Source organism: Grampus griseus (genome assembly GCF_964374135.1).
Source record: "Grampus griseus genome assembly, chromosome: 8".
In the NCBI taxonomy this organism is placed as follows: domain Eukaryota; kingdom Metazoa; phylum Chordata; class Mammalia; order Artiodactyla; family Delphinidae; genus Grampus; species Grampus griseus.
The window spans coordinates 9,194,571-9,217,631 of NC_139002.1; the positions used below are offsets into that span (position 1 = coordinate 9,194,571).

Genomic DNA, 23,061 nt, shown 5'->3' on the forward strand with positions numbered 1-23,061 from the left:
CAATCATTAATCTGAGCGGGAGCTCCCGGCTGCCTTGCTGATTAGCCCAGATGATGCTCTGGTATGATCCAATTAAAGACAGACTCTGCCTCCCTTCCCCCCTCCCCCCACCCCACACGCAGAGTTTCCACATCAGAAAGAACCAATACATTTCATCAACACATCCTCCTACACAAATAAAACCTCAGGGCACCAGGAGGCTCCCTCCCTCTTGTCGCACTGCCCGATGTCGCCCTGCGGGCCTGGCCAGGGAGGGGCCTCCCCCACCTTCGTTCTTCGAAGTAGTTCAGGGAGGGGCCTCGGCGGGGACACCCAAAAGTCAGCGCGGGCACTAATCTCCATGGAGAGGGGATGCTTACATTTATGGACATGAAATGCCGACTCCCTGAGGTGCTTTGAACAGCCAGGCCGCCCCAGGCGGGCAGATCTAATTAGAATTACCCGACCCTATGGGAGGTGGAGTGTCTCCCCTCAGCCCGCAAGGGCGGTGGAGAGGGCGGCTGGCACTAATGGGAGAGGGGTGGTCATGGGAGACACCCTGGGGGCCCTGGGGCAAGCAGGGCTGCAGAAGAAAGAACTGGGCAAGGGTGCTGATGTCCCTCTGCTCCGTCGTCCTGAGATGCCGGGCAGCCTTGTTTGGCTGGACTGTTGGTGGTACCCAGCCTGGGATTTCTTCTTCATGGTCAGACAGCTGCAGAGATAATTTGCTCAAATGCCATGGGCTGTGAGGTGACAGCCCCGTGGGAGAGGGTGGATCTCAGATGTGGAGGTGAGGCATGTTGGTTGAGGGAAGATCTGGGCCTTTGTACTTCAGGTGACATCATGGTGGACAGCTCCCCTGGGGACGCGGCCCACCTCCTGGCTGGGCCTGGGTGGGGTCTGAGCCTGGGGTCTTGGGAAGGGCTATGGAGCATGTGGAGCCCATTGGCAGGAACAAGGGAACCGTCTGCTTTGTGCCAGACATGGAGTCAGGTGCTGACATGGGCTGTCTCGTCATTCTTGCCGAACCACTGATTAGGTTCTGTCCTGAAACCAACGCTCAGAGAGACGAGTACAAGGAGGAGGTAGGGCTCAAGCCTAGGTTTCCAGAAACTTTATGTTAGGCCACTAATTTGGGGTCTTTCTAGACTAAGATCTGTGCTCACTACAGGTCCCTGCCCCTGGGGGTCCGAGAAGGTGTCAGGGATCCGTCTCCAGTGCGAATATGAATCACCTGGGATCTTGTCAAAGTGCAGATCAGGAATCCTCAGGTCGAGTGGGGCCTGAGATTCTGCGTCTCCAATGAGCTCCCAGGTGACGCGATGCTTCTGGCCCATGGACCACACTTGGAGCAGCAGGGATTTAAAGGGGGTGTGATGACTGTACCCAAAGTCATCAGACCACGGGGCAGTTTTCAGAGGCCAGGCCACTCTCGCTCCCTGCTTCTGTTCCGCCACCAGGCACAAGGTGAGGCTACAGGCCCTGTGCAGCCTCATCTTCCCACGCCCAGCTGCTCTGGCCACTGGCCGTCCTGGGAACACACCAGGCTCTCCTCTGCCGGAAGTTCCTGACCCCCCATTTCTCCTCCTGCTGAGCTCTCTTACTCAGCCTTGAAGATCAGACTCTACTGCTTCCCCCGTGAAGGTTGCTCTGTCAAAGCTCTGACCACTCTATGTTGGTTTCTTGTTTGCATTATGTCTCCATCCCTGGAGAGGCAGGGAACAGCCCATGCATAACCTTTATGATTTACCTCTTTCCCCTGGTGCCCAGCACAACGCCTCCACGTGGTAATAGCAAGGGTTCAAGGCAAGTGTGAAGGGAGGACAGGAGTGTAGGTCCCATGCTGGGGGCAGGGGAACTGGGGTCCTCCTCAGGGTCTCTGACAGGTCCTGTGACCAGATCCTGGCATTCTTTGGGGCCCAAGGCAGAGGTCTCTATCCACAGGAGCTGGGCCTGGCCTGTGCGCCGGGCAGGCTGGGGCCCGGGAGCTGTGTTATCCAGGCCTTGTGTCAGGATCTAGGGATCAGGGCCCACCGCTTTGGACTCCCAACTGTTGGCATTAGAGGCATTCAGCTCATCTGAGTAACTAAAAATAATGCCAGTGATAATGATCATAACGGCAATAATTACCACCATTGCCATAAAGCCACTGTCATGGGCGGGGCTGGGTGGGCCAGTCCACGTGTGACTGGAGTTAGCGCCCGCTGCAGCGCACGCTTAGCCAGGGGTCGGCCCCACTGCTGATGCATGCGAATGTATGTGCTCACACGAGCGAATGTGAGCAAGGGTCCAGCCTCAACACTGAGTGCTGACTTGGGCATCTTTTCTTAGTGATGTGGGCTCCCCATGGACAAAGGATGACTGAAATCCCTGCTGGGACCTCACTCAGGTCTGCCCTCAGAGGACCGCATCTTCACCTCAACAACGTACACAGCACAGACCGGAATTTCCCTGAGCCCTTCCCACCCTCTGCTACATTCAGGGCCCAGCCCTGGGTACAAGGGGCTGAGGCAGAGTAAAACGAGGCAAGCCACCTGCTCTCAGCAAACCGCCCATCTTGGGGAGGGTGCCAGAGCCTACACAGTCGTGTACAACCTCTATTGCTAAACACCAAAGGCTACCATGAATCACAGTGTGGGCCAAGCCCCAGCCGCATTAGAGTCGCCTGGAATGCTTGTTAGACATTCACACCCTCCTCCTACATCTTGACCTACTGATTCAGCATTTCTGAGCACGGAGTCCAGATACATGTGTTCTGACGAGCGCTCCCGGTGGTTTCCAGGCGTACTAAAGCTTTGCTCACAACCGAGTCCTGGATGGCGAGTGCTGGAATGAAGGCAACGACGGGGCACGTGGGCCAGGACAGTCCCGAGGCAGCTGCCCGTTTACTGAGTGGAGGGCTCTGATGCTCGTCAGGGCTCATCTCCCCAGCTGGGCTGAGGAAGAGGCCCTCCTGGAAGACACAGCCCAGGCCTCATCTCCCTCCCTGGACAATTCCTGCATGGCCAGCTGAGGGCTCTCTGGAGTGACTTCAGAGAGAAGGGACCTGGCCCTGGCTACTGGCTTCCATGAGCCCACCTGCTGGCCTGCACTCACATCTCTCATGGCTGAGCTGGGCCTGAGGCCACTTGGGGGCTCCTGCGCATGGCCCGGCTGAAGTGTCTCCTACCTGTACACAGCTCGCTTGTCAGCCTCCAGCTGGGCCTGGGGGTCGATGGGGGCACTGGGCACAGGTGTGCTGGCAGCAGCCGAGGGTGCGGCGATGTGGACAGCCTGGGCCTTAGAGGGGGCCTGAGCGGTCGCCGTCATCTGCAGAGACAGAGAGGAGGCGTGGGTTAGTAGGGCCAGGACCACTGGTTCCCCGGCTGGAACTGTGAGGTCCACCTCGTCCTGTGGGGTGTGTGTGTGGATAAAAGAATGCGTACGAGAGAAATGTGAGGGTATAACGAGCGTCCATTTGTACATATGCTGCAGTGGGAAGAAAGCTGGTGTTTCCTCAAACGAGAAGATTCTGGGGAACGATTTAGGACCATCCAAAATCAGGTGGTGTGGAAGTGAGCTCACTTTAAAAGCGACGTAGAGGGGCTAGGGGCCTAGATGGGGAGGGTGGGAGGGAGGCTCAAGAGGGAGGGGATATGGGGATATGTGTGTACATTCAGCTGGTTCACTTTGTTGTACAGCAGAAACTAACACAACATTGTAAAGCAATTATACTCCAATAAAGATGTAAAAAAATAAAATAAAAGTGATGGTTCTTAATGCAAATTAAGGTGGTGGCCTCTGGCCAGAAGCAGAAAAAGACAGAATGATGAACCCTTTAAATCGTGCTTATGAGTCACTTGGGCTGTACTGGGCAGTGTTAGGTTTGATTTGATGACTTTGGAGAGCAGGAAAAAAATAGCTGAGTCAGTTCTCAACTGGGCAGAGGTTTATCCCATTTAACACAAGCCAGAGGTAACTTTTAATGGTTTTGACTGACAGTTGAGTGTTCTGCAAATTTGGTTTACCTGGGCACTTGAAGATAAGCAGGTTGTAGTGGACGATGAACAGATTTCTGTTCTTAGCCATAACAAATACTTAGCGTAGTGGTTCTCCTCCTATGTTACATGTTTTTGAAGGTGCCCCTGGGTTCCCAAGTTTGTGCCAATCAGAGCACCTTTTAAAAATATATTCTATATTGGACTTTCCGTATAAGATTTCATTTAAAGAAATGGTTAAATGGCTTTTAAATTTTGGGTAACCATCATAACAGAACTTAATGCTTTTATATTTTATTTTCCTTAAATGGATCCCTGAAATGTCACGTGTGGTGACATGCCTCAACTATTGCTTTCCTCCAACCGGCCCACAGAGCCTGACAGCTCTCACCCACTGTGTTCTTGGACTTGACGCCCTTGTCTGCCTCCCGAGCTAATACCTTGTTCACACCTTCATCCCCGGCACCCAACTGACACAGACTGGATGCTTAGTGTTTGCATAGAAAATGAATGAGGGAATAAACAAGTGAACACACCTTGAAAGAATCGTATACTTCACAGCTGGAAAGTTTATCATATGATCTAGGTCCCTGCTTTCTGGAAGAAAGAGTACTGTACTTCCACGAATACAAGCACAAAACACTTGCTGTCTCATTTTCTTCATTAGATCTCTGTTCACGTGCCACATCTTCACAGTAAACTAGAGTCCCTCTGCCCCTGCTATCCCCTTACTCTGCCTTATTTCACAGCCCTTATTAATGACTATATATTTCATAGCCCTTATCATGACCAGATACTATATATCTACTTGCTAAGTTATTTTCTCTCCCACCTCCAACTCAAATGTAAGCTTAAAGAGGGCTGGTTAACACTTGTGTTCCGAGGGTCTAGAATAGCCTGGCACTAGTCAATGCTCAACAAATATTTGTTAAGTGAATGAATTAATGAGTGATGGGTGGTAAATAAAATTGAGACTATAAAAGAAATATACTGTATCCCCATCATTTTTTGTTAGGAAGAAATATCCTTGTCACTGTTAGCTGAGCTGGGGGAACTTTCCCAAACTCAGTGCTAGACAGAGCATCATGGTACCTTGAGGCCAGCAGGGTACCATGCTTGACTCTTACTGTCTCCTGTTAATAGCTTTTTGACTTTGAGCAAATCCCTCAACTTTCCTAAGTTCCTCCTTTTCATCAGTAAGCAAACTGGTGTCCTTTTAGGATTCATGAGTATTAAAGAGGTGCTATAAGGAAGAAAGTAGAAACAAATGCTGTTCTAATTTTCAAAATACAGAAATAAGGTGGAATCAGACAGACTAAGTATACTTCTAACCTTCACATTGATCTGGGCTAGTTTCTTTCATTCACCAATGCAACTGATTAGCTTTCCCAATACTTCTCAAGTCGCCACCAGGTACTAGGCACTGGGGTGACTAGGATGAATGCCTGCTATAATGGAGCTCAGTTCTGGGTTTAACATGATCACCGAGCTGGCAGATCAGGAAAATGGTAGACATTTTCATTCACATGGTGTAAATGACCTCAGCAAGGTACCTCCCATGATATCCTCGTGGAAAACATGGAGCGACGTGGTCTGGTGGACAATTGTGTGGATTAGGAAGCTACACCCACAGGATGACAATTAGAGGAGAGATGTCAGAGGGAGGAGGGCTTCTAGGAGATGCCACATGCTTTCTCCTCAACTCTCTCCTTCAATATTTTTATCAGTGATTTAGAGGATGTCTGAAGAAACGCTCAACAAACTTATGGGTGACGTGAAACCGGGATCCGAACGATCTTTACAGATTTTGGCAACGTGCTAAGTCTAATAAGATTAATTCTCATCTAATAAGTTGGAATTTAACACTTCCAACACTTCAGCCAAAAAAAAAAAACATCGATAATATAAGTGCAGAACAGGAGAGACATCGTTTAGCAGCACCTTTCAGTTGACGGAAGGCTCAGTATGTCCACAGTGTACTGCGTCTGTCAAACAAACAAACAAACAAACAAAAACCCCAAACTGATCCTCTGTGAGGACCCATCAGCAGAGGCACAGCTCACACAAAGCTTCCAGCCCCACCTACTAAGCTGAGACAGGGGCAGGGAAGTACACTCAGAGGAGAGTAGACCAGGCTGCTCAAGGGATTCTGAGGAATATTTGCAGGAATCTGCAATGTTAAGGAAGATTTGGGGGATGGGAGGGAGATGGAGGGACGTGAGAGCCCCCTTTGAATATCTGAATGAGGGATTAGATTGTGTCAGTTCTGTTCTGTATGCCCTGAAGCGTCAAACTACAACCGATGCATTACGGCTGTAAAATGCAAAGACACATTTGGGCTCAACCCCAATAGTAAGTTTCCAAGCCTCTGAGCTCTCCAAGGCTGGGCTGGGCTGCCTCCCGGAAGTGGTGAGTTTTCACTGGTGCAGGGGCCAAGCAGAGACTCCCGCGGAGGCGATGGACGCTCTCTAGCTGGGTGGGCTGGCGTAGGTGACATCTGAAGTCCCTTCTAACAGTGACAGGCTCGGACGCCGTGAGGGTGCTTTCATGACCACTGCCCACCCCCAGGGTTGGCGTGGGGCTCAGATTAGATGACGTACGGTGTGTAAAAGTGCTTTGGAAACTCTATAAAGTTTTCCCCATATGGAGGGGTGATTGTAGTTCTTCAACTCCAGCACGTGCATCTTTCATAAAGCAATGCACGGCTACGTGCACGGCTCGTTTAAGCGTAAAATACAGGGTAGGCTGGTGTGCTCTGCTCTGCTCAGTCCACTAAGGGTGAATTTCCTCGTGTCCTTGAAGGAATTCACAAGGGGTTTCTATGCAGATGAGCCTCTAGGAGTGGGAGGACTGAGGGGAGGGGCTCCTTTTCCTCTCACCTCCCCTTTCTAGACAGGACTTTGGGGGAAGGTGTGGCCAAAAGCCCAGCTGGGGCCCAGAGGAAAGTGTAAAGTCTGTCATACAGAGGGAAGTAAGTCAGAAAGAGAAAGACAAATACCGTATGCTAACACATATATATGGAATCTAAGAAAAAAAAAAAGGTCATGAAGAACCTAGGGGTAAGATGGGAATAAAGACACAGACCTACTAGAGAATGGACTTGAGGATATGGGGAGGTGGAAGGGTAAGCTGTGACAAAGCGAGAGAGTGGCATGGACATATATACACTACCAAATGTAAAATAGATAGCTAGTGGGAAGTAGCCGCATAGCACAGGGAGATCAGCTGGGTGCTTTGTGACTGCCTGGAGGGGTGGGATAGGGAGGGTGGGAGGGAGGGAGACACAAGAGGGAAGAGACATGGGAACATATGTATAACTGATTCACTTTGTTATAAAGCAGAAACTAACACACCATTGTAAAGCAATTATACTCCAATAAAGATGTAAAAAAAAAAAAAGCGGTCACTTGTCAGCATCCCAAGCGCCGGCCCCAGCTGAGAGGCTGTTACTGGGGCTCAGAGAGCCGGGACGGGGGAGAAGAGAGCAGAGCTGGCCTGAGGAGGACGATGGTTCAAATTTATTTAGCTCCTGGGGGCCAGTTCAGCAAACTCTGCATTTCCTCCAGGTTGGGAGAATGTTTATCTTCAAATAGATTTCTTCTTCTAGCCAGAGACACCCATTTCTCAAGAACTGGAGCTCAGAGGGAGAGGCCCGCAGCTGTCCCAGGGCCCAGGAGCAGGGGGATGAGGGTGTCGGGTGGTGAGGTTTTGGGGGAAGGTTCTAGGCCTAAAGAACAGAAGCGGGGGGAGAGGCTGGACAGATGGAGGGCGGAGATCCCTTGCTCTGGCCTATGAAAGCCAACTGGTAAATTGTCAGGAATTTTGCAAGCCGGTTGATATCATATCGGTAGCCTGAAGCTGACCATGGTGGGAGTAATTACACCACAGAAACTGGCAAAGGCTGCAAATCAATTCTCTTTCTAACCCCCAACCAGAGAGCTGGTTGTTAAACATTTATCAGCACACCACTAGTGTCAGAGTTTCTCTCCAGGTAACTTTCTCCTATTCTCCTCGATCTGGCATATGAAGAAACTACACTCTATGAGGCCACTTGGTGTGCCCACAGCTGGTCTCAGACCCGGAGCCTTCCTCCAAGGACGGCACTGGACATCCTACCCAGGCAGGCTGTGAGGCTTGATTAAGAGAATAGGATAACGACTAGCGGGTGGGGAAGGATGGCAGCATTCCCCAGGAGGGCCTGCCCGCTGGGAGCTGCGGTACTGGGTCCAGAACCTACACAGGGTCCTTGCCGTCCTCCTGCCTCCCATAGATGCTCTAGCCACTGGACTCTTCTCTATCATCCAGCTGGAACCAGCCCTGCATTAAGCTGGGAGCAAAAGGGCCCTGTCCAGATTCTCAGTTTGTGACACCTTGAGATGAAAGTTCCTGATGCCCTGCAGGGGCTGAGAGATCCAGCCTCTCCGACAGTCTAGTCTGGCCATGAAAATGAGCAGCGGATGCTGTGTGGTGTGGTTTACAAGGTGCTCACCTGCCTACCTAGTCGCCCTCACTGACACTGAAACGCCCCACTGATACTTTCCTTCCTGCTAAGGCTCGCCCTTTCCCAGTTGTAGGGGAGAGTGGCACGTTGTGTTCCAACAAGCTAATGAAGTCTCTCCCTGGGGGCTCACGTCCAACAGGGATCTCGTGCAATGGGTTGGTGGCACTCCCATTTTACATATGAGAAAACAGAAGCCACTGCAGCAGAGAAATTGCTGGAGACCACAGACAGTTTCTGCCGAGGCTGAGACAGGAACCAAGGGCTTTCTGACTAAATCACACTGCGGGAGTGATCGTATTTAATTACTTTTCTTTGAAGAGGAGAATAGGAAGACTTTTCCCCTGGGTGGAAAGGGGCAGAAGGGGAAGGGCACTAGCGTCAGATGGAGTGTCACTCCCCAGCATCAGGCTCTGGGTCTCCCTCGAGCCCACCCATCCTGTCGCCGGCCCCCATCTCTCCAGCCCCCAAAAGACCTCACAGATCAACTCCCCAAACACTGGTCGTGCCAGAAACGGTGCTTCCGGTGGAACCCAAGTAGGAAGCGCAGGGTGGTTTGCTAATTGACGGTGGCTCAGTGCAACTGTGTTCGCCTCCCTGACCGCGCAGGGCTTCAAGCTTCAGGGCGCACAGACCTGCAGCGGCCGCCTTCCGCCAGCTGCCACGGAGAGCTCCTCCCTTCTGCTCCTGGGAGGTGGGAGCAGGTGGCTCAGATGGGGGATACTGCCAGGGTCTTTCTAGCACCCCAGGGAGGGAGTGTGCACGAGACATTGGCATCAGATAAAACGGATTCCCGCCTTTGCCACTCGCTTAGCCGACCTTGGACATGTACCCTTGCCTCTCCGGGTTTCAGTTTACTCATCTCTTGAGATGGCACTGACGCTCCCGACCTCTCACCACTGTCGTGAGGTTGGCTGCCTCCCTCAGTGGATGTGGCTGAGCATCAGCTACGGGTCAGGGCCCTCTGCTCTGGGCTTCCAGGTCCCGAGGACACCGTTCAGCCACGTCTGCCCACTTGCCTCTCCCTCCACTAGATTGGGGCATCCTGGAGGGCAGGGACCACATCTGTTGTAGCCCCAGCTGCAGCCCCAGAGTCTGAGACAGAGTGTCCACAGCACCTACGGGATGCAGGGATGACTGGTGTGGAGTGGGTGGGCCTTCCCATCCATTGATACCTTTTCAGCTGCACATGGACCCTCTTGACCCCGAATGCCTCAGGCCACAACAGAGACGTCACAGTCCCTGACCACATATTTATTGGGAGTGGTGGGCATCCAGCCCAGAGCTGGTCAATCTTTCTGATCCAGGGTCCTCATCTACACATCGGGAGTAGTCATAGCTAAGGTGCAGGGTAGTCAGCCTTAAATGAGATAATGTATGCAAAGCAGCGGGCCTTCATAGGTTCTCAGCGCGGTGGTTACCGTTAACATAATCCCTGCAGCCAGCAGCCTGCGGCCCACACTCCAGTTGGCCACTTTTGCTTCCGCTACCTGTGCTGCCCTGGGAGTCCTGACCCTGCTGAAGGAACCCTCTCTCCCATAAGCACCCAGAGAAGTGGGTGAGGCGTGGGCCCCGGCATAGGGAGAGGGGCCGTGGTATCGTGGAAGGAGACGTTACCCATCGCTAGCGATGTCACCTTGGACTAATGGCTCAGTTCCTCTGAGCCTCAGTTTCCCTCTCAGGTAAACATGGAGCTAATAGTACCTCTCGCCAGGCCTACAGTGACCATATGTGAGGGTACATTATTGCGCACCCCGGAGGCTCAGTGAATCTCGGTGTCTAAGCATTTTTAATGCTTCTTTTTGCTAGCCTTGTCCTCTGAATCCAAACCCCACTGCCTGTCCACACCCGGCCCTAGACACCCTGGCACCTACACCTCCCATGTCCCCCTGCGTACACCTGTCCCCCTGCAGCAGCCCTGCTCTTTACGACGCGTACATCCATGCACCTCCCACAGGTCCTTTCTGCAAACCCTGGGCAACCTAGGTCTGCACCTTGCCGGCATGACTCAGCACAGACACCCCTCCTAAGGGAACACCCCTCTTCTGACCTGGCAGGGTGCGGGTTGCCCATCCCCAGAGCTGGCCCACCAGGCCAGGGAAGCCTTGTGTTCTGAGAACATGGGGGGCTGCACAGGCCCAGCCCACTAGGGGCCGCTGAGGCTCCAACAGGGCAGGGCTGGGCTGGGCTGAGCTGGGCTGGGCCTGCCAGGGGGGCTGACGCTCCCTGAAGGGCCAGGGCAAGCCAGTAGAGCCAGATCTGGTTTCCTCGCAACCAGGAGAGAGTCCAAGGACCTGGGATGAGGTCAGGGCTTGAAGCCATTTAGTAAATACCGGGTTTGGCCTGAACAGGTGGGGGGCACAACAGATGGTTTTTGGGGGAGGGCACAGCCCACAGGGCGCCCCAGGCCGGGACCTGCTAACGGACTCAGCCTTGTCTCCGGTACAGCACCCCACCCCTTGCCCGCACCCCAGCAGACCCTCCTGCGTGTGGGTGCCTGAACCCACCCGATGCTTTACATCTTTATGCCTTTGCATCTGGGGCTGCCTCAGCAGGACCTGTCCACGCCTCCCCACCCTGCCCCCCCCAACCCCCCATCACATGCAATCCTACCCCTCTTTCAAGACTCAGCTGGAGGCAGCATCAGCTCTCCCAGGAAGCCTTTCCCAGTCCTCCACACCTCCTGCCCAGGTAGCCTGGACCCCCGCCTTATCTGCCTGTGCGTCAAACCTTAAACCCCATAACACTTTGGGCCCCCATTTGTCTGTCTCCCTGAGTGGACTGGATTCCCAGCTCCCATCATCATGCCTGGCTCCCATGGGGTCCCAGCATGTTTGTTAAATGACTGAATGACCGACTGGTTGAGGAAATGAGAGAGTGATGTGTTAAAAGGCTCAGGGATCCAGAGGAGTCAACCATGGCTCCTCCAAATACCCCCCAACCCAGTCAGCCCAGGGACAGGAAGGGCCGGAGGCAGAGAAGGGCAGCCCGATTTCGCTGAAAGAGCCTCCTGGAACAGCAGGCCTGGGTCACCTACATTCTCATCCCAGGACCGACCAGATAGAACAAACCACAGGAAAGTTACTTCGTGGTATAAAATGGGGGTCTTAAGCAATCAATTAACTTAAAAGGGTTTGTAGGCAGTGGTTTACAAAATGAGGCTTGAAAGTGTTTGCCGCCGTGCCTGCACTTCTGCAGGTTGCTGACTCGTGGCTAAAGGGACGAAGGCTGTGGACTTTCACCTCCCAGCTTCGTGCACTTTCCTGGGCACGGTCTTTCCCATCCATCTCTGGAGGACCCCTCGCTTGTATAATAGTCCCACACCAGTGAGTTCCAGTATGTTTGTGTATGTGTGTAAGGGAGTGTGTTTACAGCTAGAAACACATACTTGATATGCCTATTGTGTTCCCAATACAAAGGAGAGTAATTAAAGTTCAATCCAATCTTCGCTACTGGAGACGTACAGAAGATAGAGTGAAAAAATCAATGTCAGGGTCATGGGTGAAAGAAAGCTGGAAAACACCATTGGACTTTTCACACCCACACTCGCAACAACCCGGTGAGGCAGGGAGGGCAGAAGTTATTCCCACTTTACCGATGCAGAATGGCCCCAAATAAGCTCCACTAGGGCGGGAACTATTAATTCTGTGTCCCCGGCACGTGGCACAGGGTCTGCAAGACCCACAGAAAGCACCTGATGTTTATGAAACGGCTGAGTGAGTGAAAGAAATAGTGCTGTAATTATTTGTCCACATTTGTATAATTCATCAGCAGTGCAGTGGGTTCCTGAATTTCTACCGCACTGAGTTGACTCAGCCCACGCTTCCTCCTCCAAACCACAGACTCCAAAGACAACACGCAACGAGGGCCGCGCTCACCCATCCCCCTCCCGCCGGGCTACGCAGGCACCGGAGCTCCTAGCAGATCAACCGGAAAGGGGGGCAAAGCAGGTTCCAGCTCCTCAGGCCCGCTGCTGATGGATCACCTGTTCCTGATTTATTTTAAGCTTTGTCTACTCGGGCCATTAACTATTTTTGTAGCTGTTTAAAGCACTCATTCTGCTTGGAAGCAAGAGGATAGACAAAATGTCTGTGTTTTTTGGGTAAATATAAGAATTCAGGTAGGAAGTTCATCAAATAAAAACCCTAAACAAGGCCATGAGAGAGAGTGTTTCTTCCAGCAAAGTCCTGTTCCTAGCCCACTGTCTCCTAAATGAGGCATAAGGCCCCACAGTCAGACCCAAAGGCTATTTTTGCCTTTGCCACGCTGAAGAATCCAGGTCTGGTGTGAGCTGGAGTTGAGGGACACGTCCAGTTTAAAGACATGGGTGGCCCAAGAAGGCCAGAGAGAGAGGTCACTGTGCACAGAGAGAAGAAAGGCCCAGCAGAAGATAAAAAAGAAAGAGAAGAGTCCGTTTTGATGAGTCAAAGTGAGGGAAGCCAGGTCACCCATAGCGTCCCTGGGGTGTTGGCCCCAGGGGCAGAGGGAGCCGTCAATCACAGCCACAGAAAAGGCTTAGGGGGACTCTCAAAGCTGTGGAATTAACTCTATTGCTGCAGAGCCAATGTGTCTCACCAGCAGCTGAACAGGAGGCCCTTCGAGGCAGGGGGCTCCAGCCCTTAAAGGGATGAGAGGAATGTAAAGTGTGAAAACATCTGAACCCGCTTCTGCCCGGCCCAGCTGCATGGCCTGGAAAGGGGGGCGGGATTCACAGCCAGGGGCCCCAGCCCCCTCCCTCCCCCTCCCCCTCCGGTTAATGAAACCAGCATGGGGATCCTAATAACTGATCAAAGCCCATCCAGCTTCCCCAGATGTCTGCTCCCCTGGCTCCGTGCAGAGGGGGAATGATGCCGGGACAGGGAGGGAAAGAAGGTACTCAGCGGGCAAGAGAGACGGGTCTGACCTCCCCCGACACGGCTGGCCCAGCCTTAGCCTTCCTGGTACAAGATGGGTATCTCCAAGCACAGCGTCCTGCGCTCCTGAACGCCGTTCTCCTGGCTCTGAGGGTTGCAGAAGGATGCAGGGGGACAGAGGGTCCCAAGCAAGTGCTTGACTTCCTTCTGAAATGAGCTTCCCATACTGGTCCTGGACTGAGAGTTTTGCCTTTCTTGCCTCCCTCTGGTCAATAACGAGGCTGCATCCTTGCTGAATTACCAGAACCCTTTTAATATCACCCATCGTGACGTCATGCTACATAAGCACCCAGCTACTTGCGTAGCAGTCGGTTCCTAATCCAAACTGTGAACTGAGTGCCCACATTCATACGGGGCTGTGCCTAGTGGCTCAGGCTGGATCCCACTAGGATTTCTGCTTTCTAGTCAAATGCTCACGCGGCCCACATGCTGGGGACACGCAGACAGAGGAGCACTGAATACATACACATATAGACCAGATAAAATGTTTGTCTTGCCTATAAGCCCAGGGCAAAGGTATTTGTGGAACAGCAGGTACGTGTCTGTGTTTGCGGAAGAGCGTGGGGACGTTGCTGATAGCAGGAGTTTGTGCGTGTTGTATGGACGGGGGTGTTTAAGGTGAGGGTAGGGAAGCTGCTGCCTCCTCCAGTAAACCTAACAGTTTCCTAAAACTGCTGGTGGAGCTACAGAGGGAGAACTCTGCTTGGTGGGTGGTGTTGCCCATGGAGTGTTACAGGAAATGGGAGAACCTGAATGACATTTCAGAGGTGGAGAGAGTGCATGGATGACGTGAGAGGGTGGTGGTGTTACCACGAAAATTCTGAGAGGGAGACTGGAGTGGTACTTGCCGGGAGAGGGGGACAATAGCAGAGGATCCCATCAGGATCAGGGGAGGTGCTGGGGTGGTGAGAGGAGGGATTGGGAAAATCCAGGTGACAGCTGGCCAGGCTGAGGCAGAGATGCAAAGGAACGGAAGAGTGATGTAGGCACTGAATGGAGGGACCACATGCCTAGCTCATATCCAGGTCTCCCTGGAGACAATGTTTTCATTAAACTATCATCGTAGAATTCCCACAGTCCCCATGACTTGCTCTACCTCTTGGGGCATAAAGTGAGGGTCTGGATCAAGGACTCAGGTGCATCATGCCGGAATTGAGGTACAGGAGGTGGACAGCAGAGGGCGCTGTGACTCCGACAGTATTTAACAGGGAGCCACCAGAAGGAGGAAGCAGGCCACAGGAAGGGTTCCAGTGGGTTGTTGCTTTTGTATTTTCTAAACTTACGATCTGCCTTTAGTGTACAATAAACACAGAGCGACATCCTTACAAGTAATCATGGAGTGTCCCCAGGACGGACTGGAACAGAACTGAGGGGCCAGAAGCTGCTTAGCTGTCATACCACTTGCCTTGTGCCCAAATAGCATGGGGCCATAACCATTAATGCTTCTGGACTAAAATGGGAAGAAGAAAAAGCCTCCCTCATTTTTAATAACTTTATTCCCCAAACTTCAAAAATGAAATTGCCAAGTTAAGAACTTGCCTTGAAAAAAAATTCTAATTTATTATAAAGAAGGTCCGGGGCTTGGGAATTTTTTAATGCAGATTCCTAATTTTCCAAAGTGAGATTCTCCTGTGCATTTGAATAGATTATGCTCGGTATTGCTAGCCCTTAGCACAACGGGAACATTATTAAAACGACTGCATGGGTCTCAGAGGAAGGGCCCTGCTTCTCCCTTCCTTTTTCATTTTGGGGACTTTGTAGCAGAGACTGTCCATTTCTACCTGTGGCAGAAACTGGGTTTCTGAGGAGGTGATAAAGAGATGTGCTCAGGGGCTTCCCTGGTGGCGCAGTGGTTGGGAGTCCGCCTGCTGATGCAGGGGACACGGGTTCATGCCCCGGCCCGGGAAGATCCCACATGCCGTGGAGCAGCTGGGCCCGTGAGCCATGGCCGCTGAGCCTGCACGTCCGGAGCCTGTGCTCCACAACGGGAGAGGCCACAACAGTGAGAGGCCCGCGTATCGAAAAAAAAAAAAAAAGAGACGTGCTCAGCAGTCCAGGCCTTGAGAAAGCAAGTCATACTGAGTCCAAAAGTAATGAGATTAGACCTGAAGGAATGAACAGGAAGTGGGGGATCCCCTCCAGAGAGCCCCGTTTAGGAAGTGATTCCCCTGTGTGCCTGGCCCACACTCCTACTGGGCCTGGCTTTCCTGAGAACACTGAGTGTCAAAAAGCGGCTGATTCGCCAGGGTGATGAGCTTCGCCTGAGAAGCGGGGCTCAGCCTCTGACAGCACAAAGGGAAGAAGGCAGGAGGAAGAACAAGTTCCCCAGCAGAAAATGCATGGAAGACATTCCCATGTGGCAGCCACTCCTAGAAGCCCCGAAGAGTGGAGAGAAGGGCGCCCCGAAAGCCAGCTGGCCTCCAAGTCTAGCACTCTGGAGAGAACAGCCCTTCCCCGTGAGTCAGAAGACTTTGTCCTGCAGACCTCACCCATGTCCTCCACCCCGCCCATTCCATCCATGCCCTAAGTTCTCCCCATGATCCCCCATCCTGGTCAGTTTCCTTGGGAACCAGTTTGGCTCAGGGAAGGCCCATGGGAATCTAGCCACAGCCTAGTGGCCTAGCCGAGGCCATAAAGACCCCAGGCCTTGGCCTGGTCACTTTCCCATGGACACTGAGACTTCATTCCTGGACCGCTGGGGTTACAGGGAGATGTGTGGCTTCTCCGGAACAAATTATTCCTTGGCCGTATATGTGAGTATTTTCGATGGTGAGGTTCTGGTGGCTCCTCAGAGAAGAGAGCCTTGGGACAGCCCCTGTGTTGGGCTTCTGCTCTGAGGCCTTGGATGGGGGACTGGAGCCTTCCTTCCTCCCCCAAAAGGCTAGAGCACCTCAGTGGTGGCTTCCGGGGGGCTGAGCGCCTTAGGGCTGCAATCTCACCTCCCCACCTCCCTCGGAAGCTGGGATGGATGAATCCTCAGCTGTATGCTGAGAGTTCAATTAGGTTTCTCTATTTCACTGCACCCGGGTCAGCACTTTTGGACAACACAGGCCCTCGCTGCAGCTCTCCTGCTAATGCCCACCAAACCCAAACTTCTCCCAGGAAGGCAAGACAGGGGGTGGGGCCGGAGGCAGAGAGGCAGCCGCCACCAGCTGTGCCAATCCAGTGCTCTCTGACCTCCTGGCCCTACCCTGGTCTGTCCCTGAGCCTTGGGGATGGGAGTGTGGGCCTCCGCACCTACCACCTGTTAAACACAGGCAGTGTCACGGTTGCCATACCCCAGTCCCACTGTGGAGCTCGGAGACCAGCATCCAGCTACAAAAGAACTGGAGCTGATGTTCCTGCCTCTTCATCAATACCCCAGGTTCCCCAGCACTGCCTAAGCAGACAGCAGATGGGTCTGGTCTACTGAGGAAGGATGGTGCTTGTTCCCCATTATGGCCCTTACGTTCCTAGGTCTCCACTGGTCCAGGCCGACTTGGTTCTGACCACAGAGGGAAAGGTCCTGACATAGCTGCACACCTGGAAGCTTTCGAACAGAGGAACTGTGCAAACGCCAAGTCCAACCCACAGTCATTTGTGGAGAGCTACTGACGTGAACAGAGGGTCTGCTGAAGCTGAGGTCAGGGTGGGGAGAGCCCAGGAAGGAGCACGGAGTTGACACCTGGGAGCGGGGTCGGGGGTGGGACAAAAGGACGTGCGCTCAAAGGTCAGTGCTTCTGCACTTATACAGGGGTAGGAGTCAGTGGGGGTCCGCGTGCTGGACACCCTGTAGAGCGGTCATTTCATGGGCGGATAACAGGACGGATAGGGCAGCACCGTATGCTCACAGCAGGCTGCAGGTGTCGGGGCCACAGGACCTAAAGTGATGCACCCTGGGTCTGCGTCTTCGTGTCCCTTCCACATGGCACAGAGCTTCCCTGTGGTCAGGAGAAGGGCTATGTCTGAAAGCCTAATGAGTGATGGATAGCAGAGCTGGGCAAAGACCAGCGATGGAGAAAAAATGAGAACGATGGCCTGGTACACAGTAGGCGCTCACTGCACATTTGTGAAATGAATGAAGGAATACGCTAGCTGGGTGCATTTCACATTATACGTACTCAATTAATAATAGAGAAAACAGGGAAGTGCGGAGGTGGAGGCTTCTGTGAACGCACAGCCTCATGATGAACTCTGAGTCTCAAAGAACCAAGCGTGGAGGGAAGGCGCACACGCGGAAGCAAAGTTCAGAAGTGACTGGTCTCAAGGACTTCCAGAGAGCAACCCACAGAAGCTGGGCCAGGCTTCCAGAGGAGGAGAGGAGAGAACAGGAAGACAGGGTGGCCTGCAGGAGGTGCAGCCAGCCTGGGAGTCTCGGAAGAACCCGGGCGGGGTCTGCCGTGTCTGAGCTGAGGGATGGAAACTGGGAACCCGAGGAAAGGATGGGAGAGTGTAGAGAAACAGTCCTGGCCATTTTCTGGATAGAAGCTGACAGAGTCCTGAAGAGAAGGGAGATTCCTCCAACAGGCAGGCAGAGACCAGTGACTAGGGTGATCCGGCAGAGGAAACCTCTGATCAAGAGTTTCCCCAAACACTCAGACGCACACTTGATTTACCTGTACCTGGGTCTCCCCGAGTTCGGGGTTCAGTGTGTCTGTCTGACGTCTGCTCTGAGCAGTGAGTGGGGGTGGGAGTGTGTGGCACAGGACCATGACTAGGTGCAGCACCCTGGGATGCCACGGTCCTCCATGCCGGTGACAGCTCCTCAGGTGGGATCTGAACCCAGGGCTTTGCCAAGGGCGTGACTCCCTTCAGGGGTCTGGCTTTGCCGGGCTCTCTCAGAGAGGCGCCCCAGGCCGGGCAGGGGAAGAGCTGAGGGAGGCCTGGCCCTGCCCTCCGCCCCCGGGAAGGCCACCACACCCCTCCCGGCGGTCAGTCACACTCACCTGTGGGCTGTCCTGGTAGGGAGGGGGAGGGACATTCTGCGTGGCCATCATCGTCAGAGCGGGGGCTGGGGAGGCATGTTGCATCATGGGATGGATTCACATGGAGGATCTGTGGCGGGAGAAACGGGGCCGCACCGTTAATAGCTGAGCGCAGGGAGCCCCAGGGACCAGCGGCTGGACATGCTCCCAGGCTGGGCCACCAGGATTGACTGGATACAGCAAGGGCTGTAAAACAACCTGTGCACCCGCAGCCCTGCTTTGTTCAGTACCAGCTCTGGCCTGGGCGGGGGACGGGACTTGGCTGGTGGCAGCTCGGGGGGTTGGCGGCCATGAGGGCACCCCACGGTCAAGGGTGCTTTCCCTTCCCCAGGCCTCCCGGAACTGCCACCTGCACCCTCGGGGCGGAAGCCTCAGCCCTCACGGTTCCAGATCCCCCCTCCCTGTCCCCAGGGTCTGCCAGCACCACACTAACCCCCCAGGTGTGCTCACGACGCCCCCTAGTGGTGGAGAGGGACGTGGGGCGTTGGTTCCTCCTCAGACTGGAGGGTGGAGCAAGTACCCTAGGGCGACCACCGGGAGGTGTTCCCGGAAGGGAAGGAGGCCGGGAACAGGGACCACGGCCACACAGACGTGCCTGCACATTCTCTTAGAAGACTTTCCTTGGCCTTGGTTCAACCGTGAGTTCAACCACACGTGAGGCCAGAAGAGCCGCCCGAAGCAAATGGTCCTCTTACAGAGGCGGAGACAGAGGCCAAGAGGAGAGAAGTGTGTGTGTTTGAGGGGGAGGGGAGTGCCGGGGAAGCCGGGATGGACCCAAGCTCTCCAGACTCCCCGTTCCGTCGGCTCTACTGTACCAACCCCCACCCCACCCCATCACCCGTAAGCGAGCTGCCCCCATTGGCCTCAAGGTCTCTTCTTGAATCACAAAGTGGTGCGTAAGTGGAGACAGCCTGGCAGTACCACCCAAGGAAACAGAATGCTGAAAGAGATGTTTAGCTGCAGGAGATGCCCTGAAATATTTAGAGCTGGAAACCACGGCTAATTGCCTGATACAGGAGGGTGCTGATGAGCGGGCAACCCTTGAGAGTATGACAGTCAGACCGTCCCTCTCCTTCCTTCCTCTCCCTGGGGACCTTGGGGCTCCGTCCTCTTCCCACCTGATGTCCTCCCACCACACCCTCCCCAGGGTCTTCCAAAATGTTCACATACCTGAATTCTGTGGGAGTTCGAGGGAGTCAAAGGGAGGGTCTCCAGGACCCTATGTGGAGAGAGAGAGAGTGTGTGTGTGTGTGTGTGTGTGTGTGTGTGTCTTATTGTGTTGGTTCTTTTTCAGGAAGAGGTGGACAGATCAGCTCTGGCTGACCCGAGTCTCCGAAGTACCAGGTGTGCTTTGACCTGAAGTGCATATGTGAAAGCACTGGCAATCCAGACATTCATTCAACGAATGTTTATCAGGTGTCAACTACACGCAAAGAACTGTGCTGGGGTGGGGAGACAGATGAGAGGAGGCAAGGCCTTCCCCCCAGGGAGGGAGGTGATGGTCCAGCGGGAAAGAAGAAAGTGAACAGAGCTTCCCGTGGAGAAGGCACGGGGCGGGGGGGGGGATGCCTTTTCCTGTGCTGAAACGTTCAGACTGCAGGTAATTCCTCTTTGCCCACAAGTGAGGCCCACCCTGGCCTCACTTCAGAAGATCGGCTGCCAGGACGTCTTTGCAGCAGAAGCACCCAGGGTCACCCCGTCTTACACACACTAGGCACCGGGATCCAGGCTTTACTTCTGCAAAGAGGCTCGGAAGGGAGCCCTGGGGAAACCAAACTCCACAGGCGGGGAACCATTGCCTATTTTCATGGCTGGGTCTTGTCTGGGAGGTGGAAAACACCCAAGGAAGGAAAGAGCGGAGTGAAGAGGGTTCGGGGGGGAGGGAAGAGGATATATTCCTCTTGAGACATCAGAAAGAACTTGAGAATGAAGACTTCTGAGATATTAAATTGGACGTGGAATCTCTCTCTTTTGGACCCGGAGGGAATAAAGGAAAAAGGGGGTATTTCAGGGGTGTGCTAGGCTCATCCTTTCCTGTGACTCTGGCAGATGAGGTAACTTTGGATGAGGCCTACAGGTACTGAGGCAGGATCCCTTCCGGGGAGCATCAATCTTAGATGCTCCTTGGCCGGAAAAAGCGAACTTCTGAGGGGCTGCAGTGCCAGCAGCCTCCAGAAGGGGGAGCCTGGGGGCAGAGTCTGGAGGCAGATTTTCTCCCCTTTTAGGGGCAACTGGTTCCCTTCCACCTTGAGTTTGGGTCTTTTGGTACCTCATTCCACGGATGAGAAAGTCATCACGAAGGCAAAGCACAGGAAGCTCAATGAGGAGGATCTGGGGTAAAAAGAGGACTCTTTAGTCTGCGTTCTTTTGTTCACTGTCCAATCAATGGGAGGTAGGGTCGTTTTAGAGTCTCTGTCCCTAGAAATACTTGGAACAGCTGGAGAGCTGCCCTACCTGGGGGTAAAGAGAGATGGCTAAGAGTAGTCTGCACCCAGAAACAACCACCGTCCAGGCTGAGAAGAGATTTTTCAGTCTGCAGCCTGCTGGACTGTGGAGCAGGGGCTAGAGGCCACGGGAACAATTTTCTGAGGACCCAGATGGCCCTTGCCCCTCACCCTCCTCCCCTCTGGGGTCACCACAGGCCACTAGGCCACTGCCCCATTGCCCTCTGGGGGCTGCTCCTGCAAGAAAACAGGAGGCCTTTTCATCAGGGGCTTAAGTTTCCTTCCCTGCTCGCTCAGGCACAGAAGCGTCTGGTAACCCGATGCTGGGGGAGACGCAGTGCCCATCTCCGGAAGCTCGCCCTTTTCTTCACACGCCCCCTCACCCGCACATGCGCTCCTTCCTCCCTCCAGCTGGGCTTGGGGGGCTGAGGGTCCATGTGGGACCATCCTCGAGAGGAATGTGGGAATCTGACTTCTCTGAGCTGAGGCTTCACAGCTGGGATGCTGGGAACTCCTTGAGCCATCGCTGGGCACCCGGGCCTCTGGGGAAACCTGCCGTTTTTGCACTTTCTTTGGGAGCGTGGAGGGCACAGCAGGCCTGTCCAGGGCCTCCGGCATTTGTCTGTGGCCGGAGGCTGCTCCGCCCTGTCCAGGGGCCCCAGCCCTCTGTCACCAGACACCAGGGCACTGGAGGGAACAGAGCCAAGACGCAAATGGAGGACACACGAGGAATGATTTACCACCGAGAAATTTCCCACGTCAAAAGATTGTTTTTAACGTTGAAAACCTTTCTTATACGGCAGCTAGGAGGGAAAGAAAAAAACCAAAACCCTAATGCAACACTCAACCCCACAATGATATCCAAGAAAAACTAATTTGTCACTGACATTATCTTCAAAAGGAGCTAAAACTGCCATTTTCCAGAGCTCAGGAGCCGAGGAAGGCAATGTGCACGGGCTGGTGGTGGCTGAGGGGGCCGAAGGACAGCCCTCAGGAAGAGGGGAGGGGCACCCCGGGAGCACCCACTCCGTTTCCTCAACTCCAGCTCCCCAGCCAGGTGAGGCCCTCCATCTGGAGCCCAAACGCCAGCGTGTTGACAAACAGGCTTAGGAAAAAGATCCAAGCTGGTTAGGAAGGAGCTCATTAGAACTTGTTGACATGAAACCCATTAGACCAATTAACATTCCATTAACGGCCTGGGGCACCCAGGGGTTAACGGTGCCCTGCAGTAATTGGGCTGGGGTGCCGGGTTGGGGGCTCAGGGCCTTAAGGATGAGAAACAAAGTCTAATTGGGAACTCTCGGACCAGCCAGCCCCACAGCATCTGTTCTTACTCCCTGACCCTGGCTGAACCTCCACTGTAGGGCCTGAGGTAGGAGAGGGGATGAAGGGACCAACTTCCCTGTGGCTCCGCACTGTCCCAGCCCATCACCTGCAGACTGGGCGGGTGGCTGGCACAGGATAGGGTGGGGGGACATTTCCACCCTCTTGCACTCTGATGGTCTTGTCTTCTTCATCCACCCCTCCCTTCCCCTCCCCCTCTCCACACCCCACTTCTGGTCCAGTTTCTCTCTTAGCCCCGGGAAGTAAGTCTCCTCTCCTCTCCTGGATAGGTTTTCAAAAATGTTTCCCACTCTTACAGAGCCTCTTTGGAGAAGCTAGAATCCTTGAGGGCCCAGGGCCTAATTCATCTGAAGAGCGCTGTAAGTCAGGGCAGAGGAGTCAGGGAGCGAGAGCTGGCCCTGCTCTCCTTCCTTCCCTCCTTCCCTCCTTCCCTCCTTCCCTCCCTCCCTCCTTCCCTCCTTCCTCCCTTCCTCCCTCCCTCCCTCCCTTCTTTCCTTCCTTCCCTCCCTCCCTCCCTCCCTCCCTCCTTCCCTTCTTTCTTCCACACCAGGGCAGCTAAGAGGCAGCAGTGAGGCCCCCTAGGAGCCCTTCTGGACACACACTAACAGTATTTTATCATTTGCCTTCCCTTGCTGCAAGAAGAGGCTGTGGAAGTCTGGGCCTCAAGTCTCCTTCTCTGTAAACTCCCATGATCAGACAGAGCCTGTGCTTAGGGTCAAAAAAGTCTGGATTCCACAGGCAGCTCTGCCATTTCTCTGTGCGACTTGCACAAGTCACTTTCTCTCTAGGTCTGCAAAATGAGGGACTTCACCAGAATATTCTGAAAGTCTTTGCCCATGGTTAGCACTGAACACAAGCTCTGCTGAGTAGAATGGAAATATCTGAAGCTCCATTCCAAAGGCTCCCTCATTTGAGAGGGAGGGAAGGAGGCCCCTGAGGCCA

General features: G+C 53.8%; 1 protein-coding gene across 2 annotated transcripts in view; it reads right to left on the reverse strand.

The window, feature by feature from the left end:
- PKNOX2 (PBX/knotted 1 homeobox 2) overlaps nucleotides 1-23,061 on the reverse strand; it is a 256,499-nt gene that overhangs the window by 57,707 nt on the left and 175,731 nt on the right. For both annotated transcript variants that reach the window (XM_082659917.1, XM_082659916.1), the window contains 2 exons: nucleotides 18,293-18,401; nucleotides 3,149-3,288 (listed from right to left, as the gene is read on the reverse strand). In XM_082659917.1, the coding sequence (XP_082516043.1) occupies nucleotides 3,149-3,288; nucleotides 18,293-18,379 (227 nt within the window). In that variant the 5' untranslated portion in view covers nucleotides 18,380-18,401. The remainder of the gene's footprint in view (nucleotides 1-3,148; nucleotides 3,289-18,292; nucleotides 18,402-23,061) is intronic.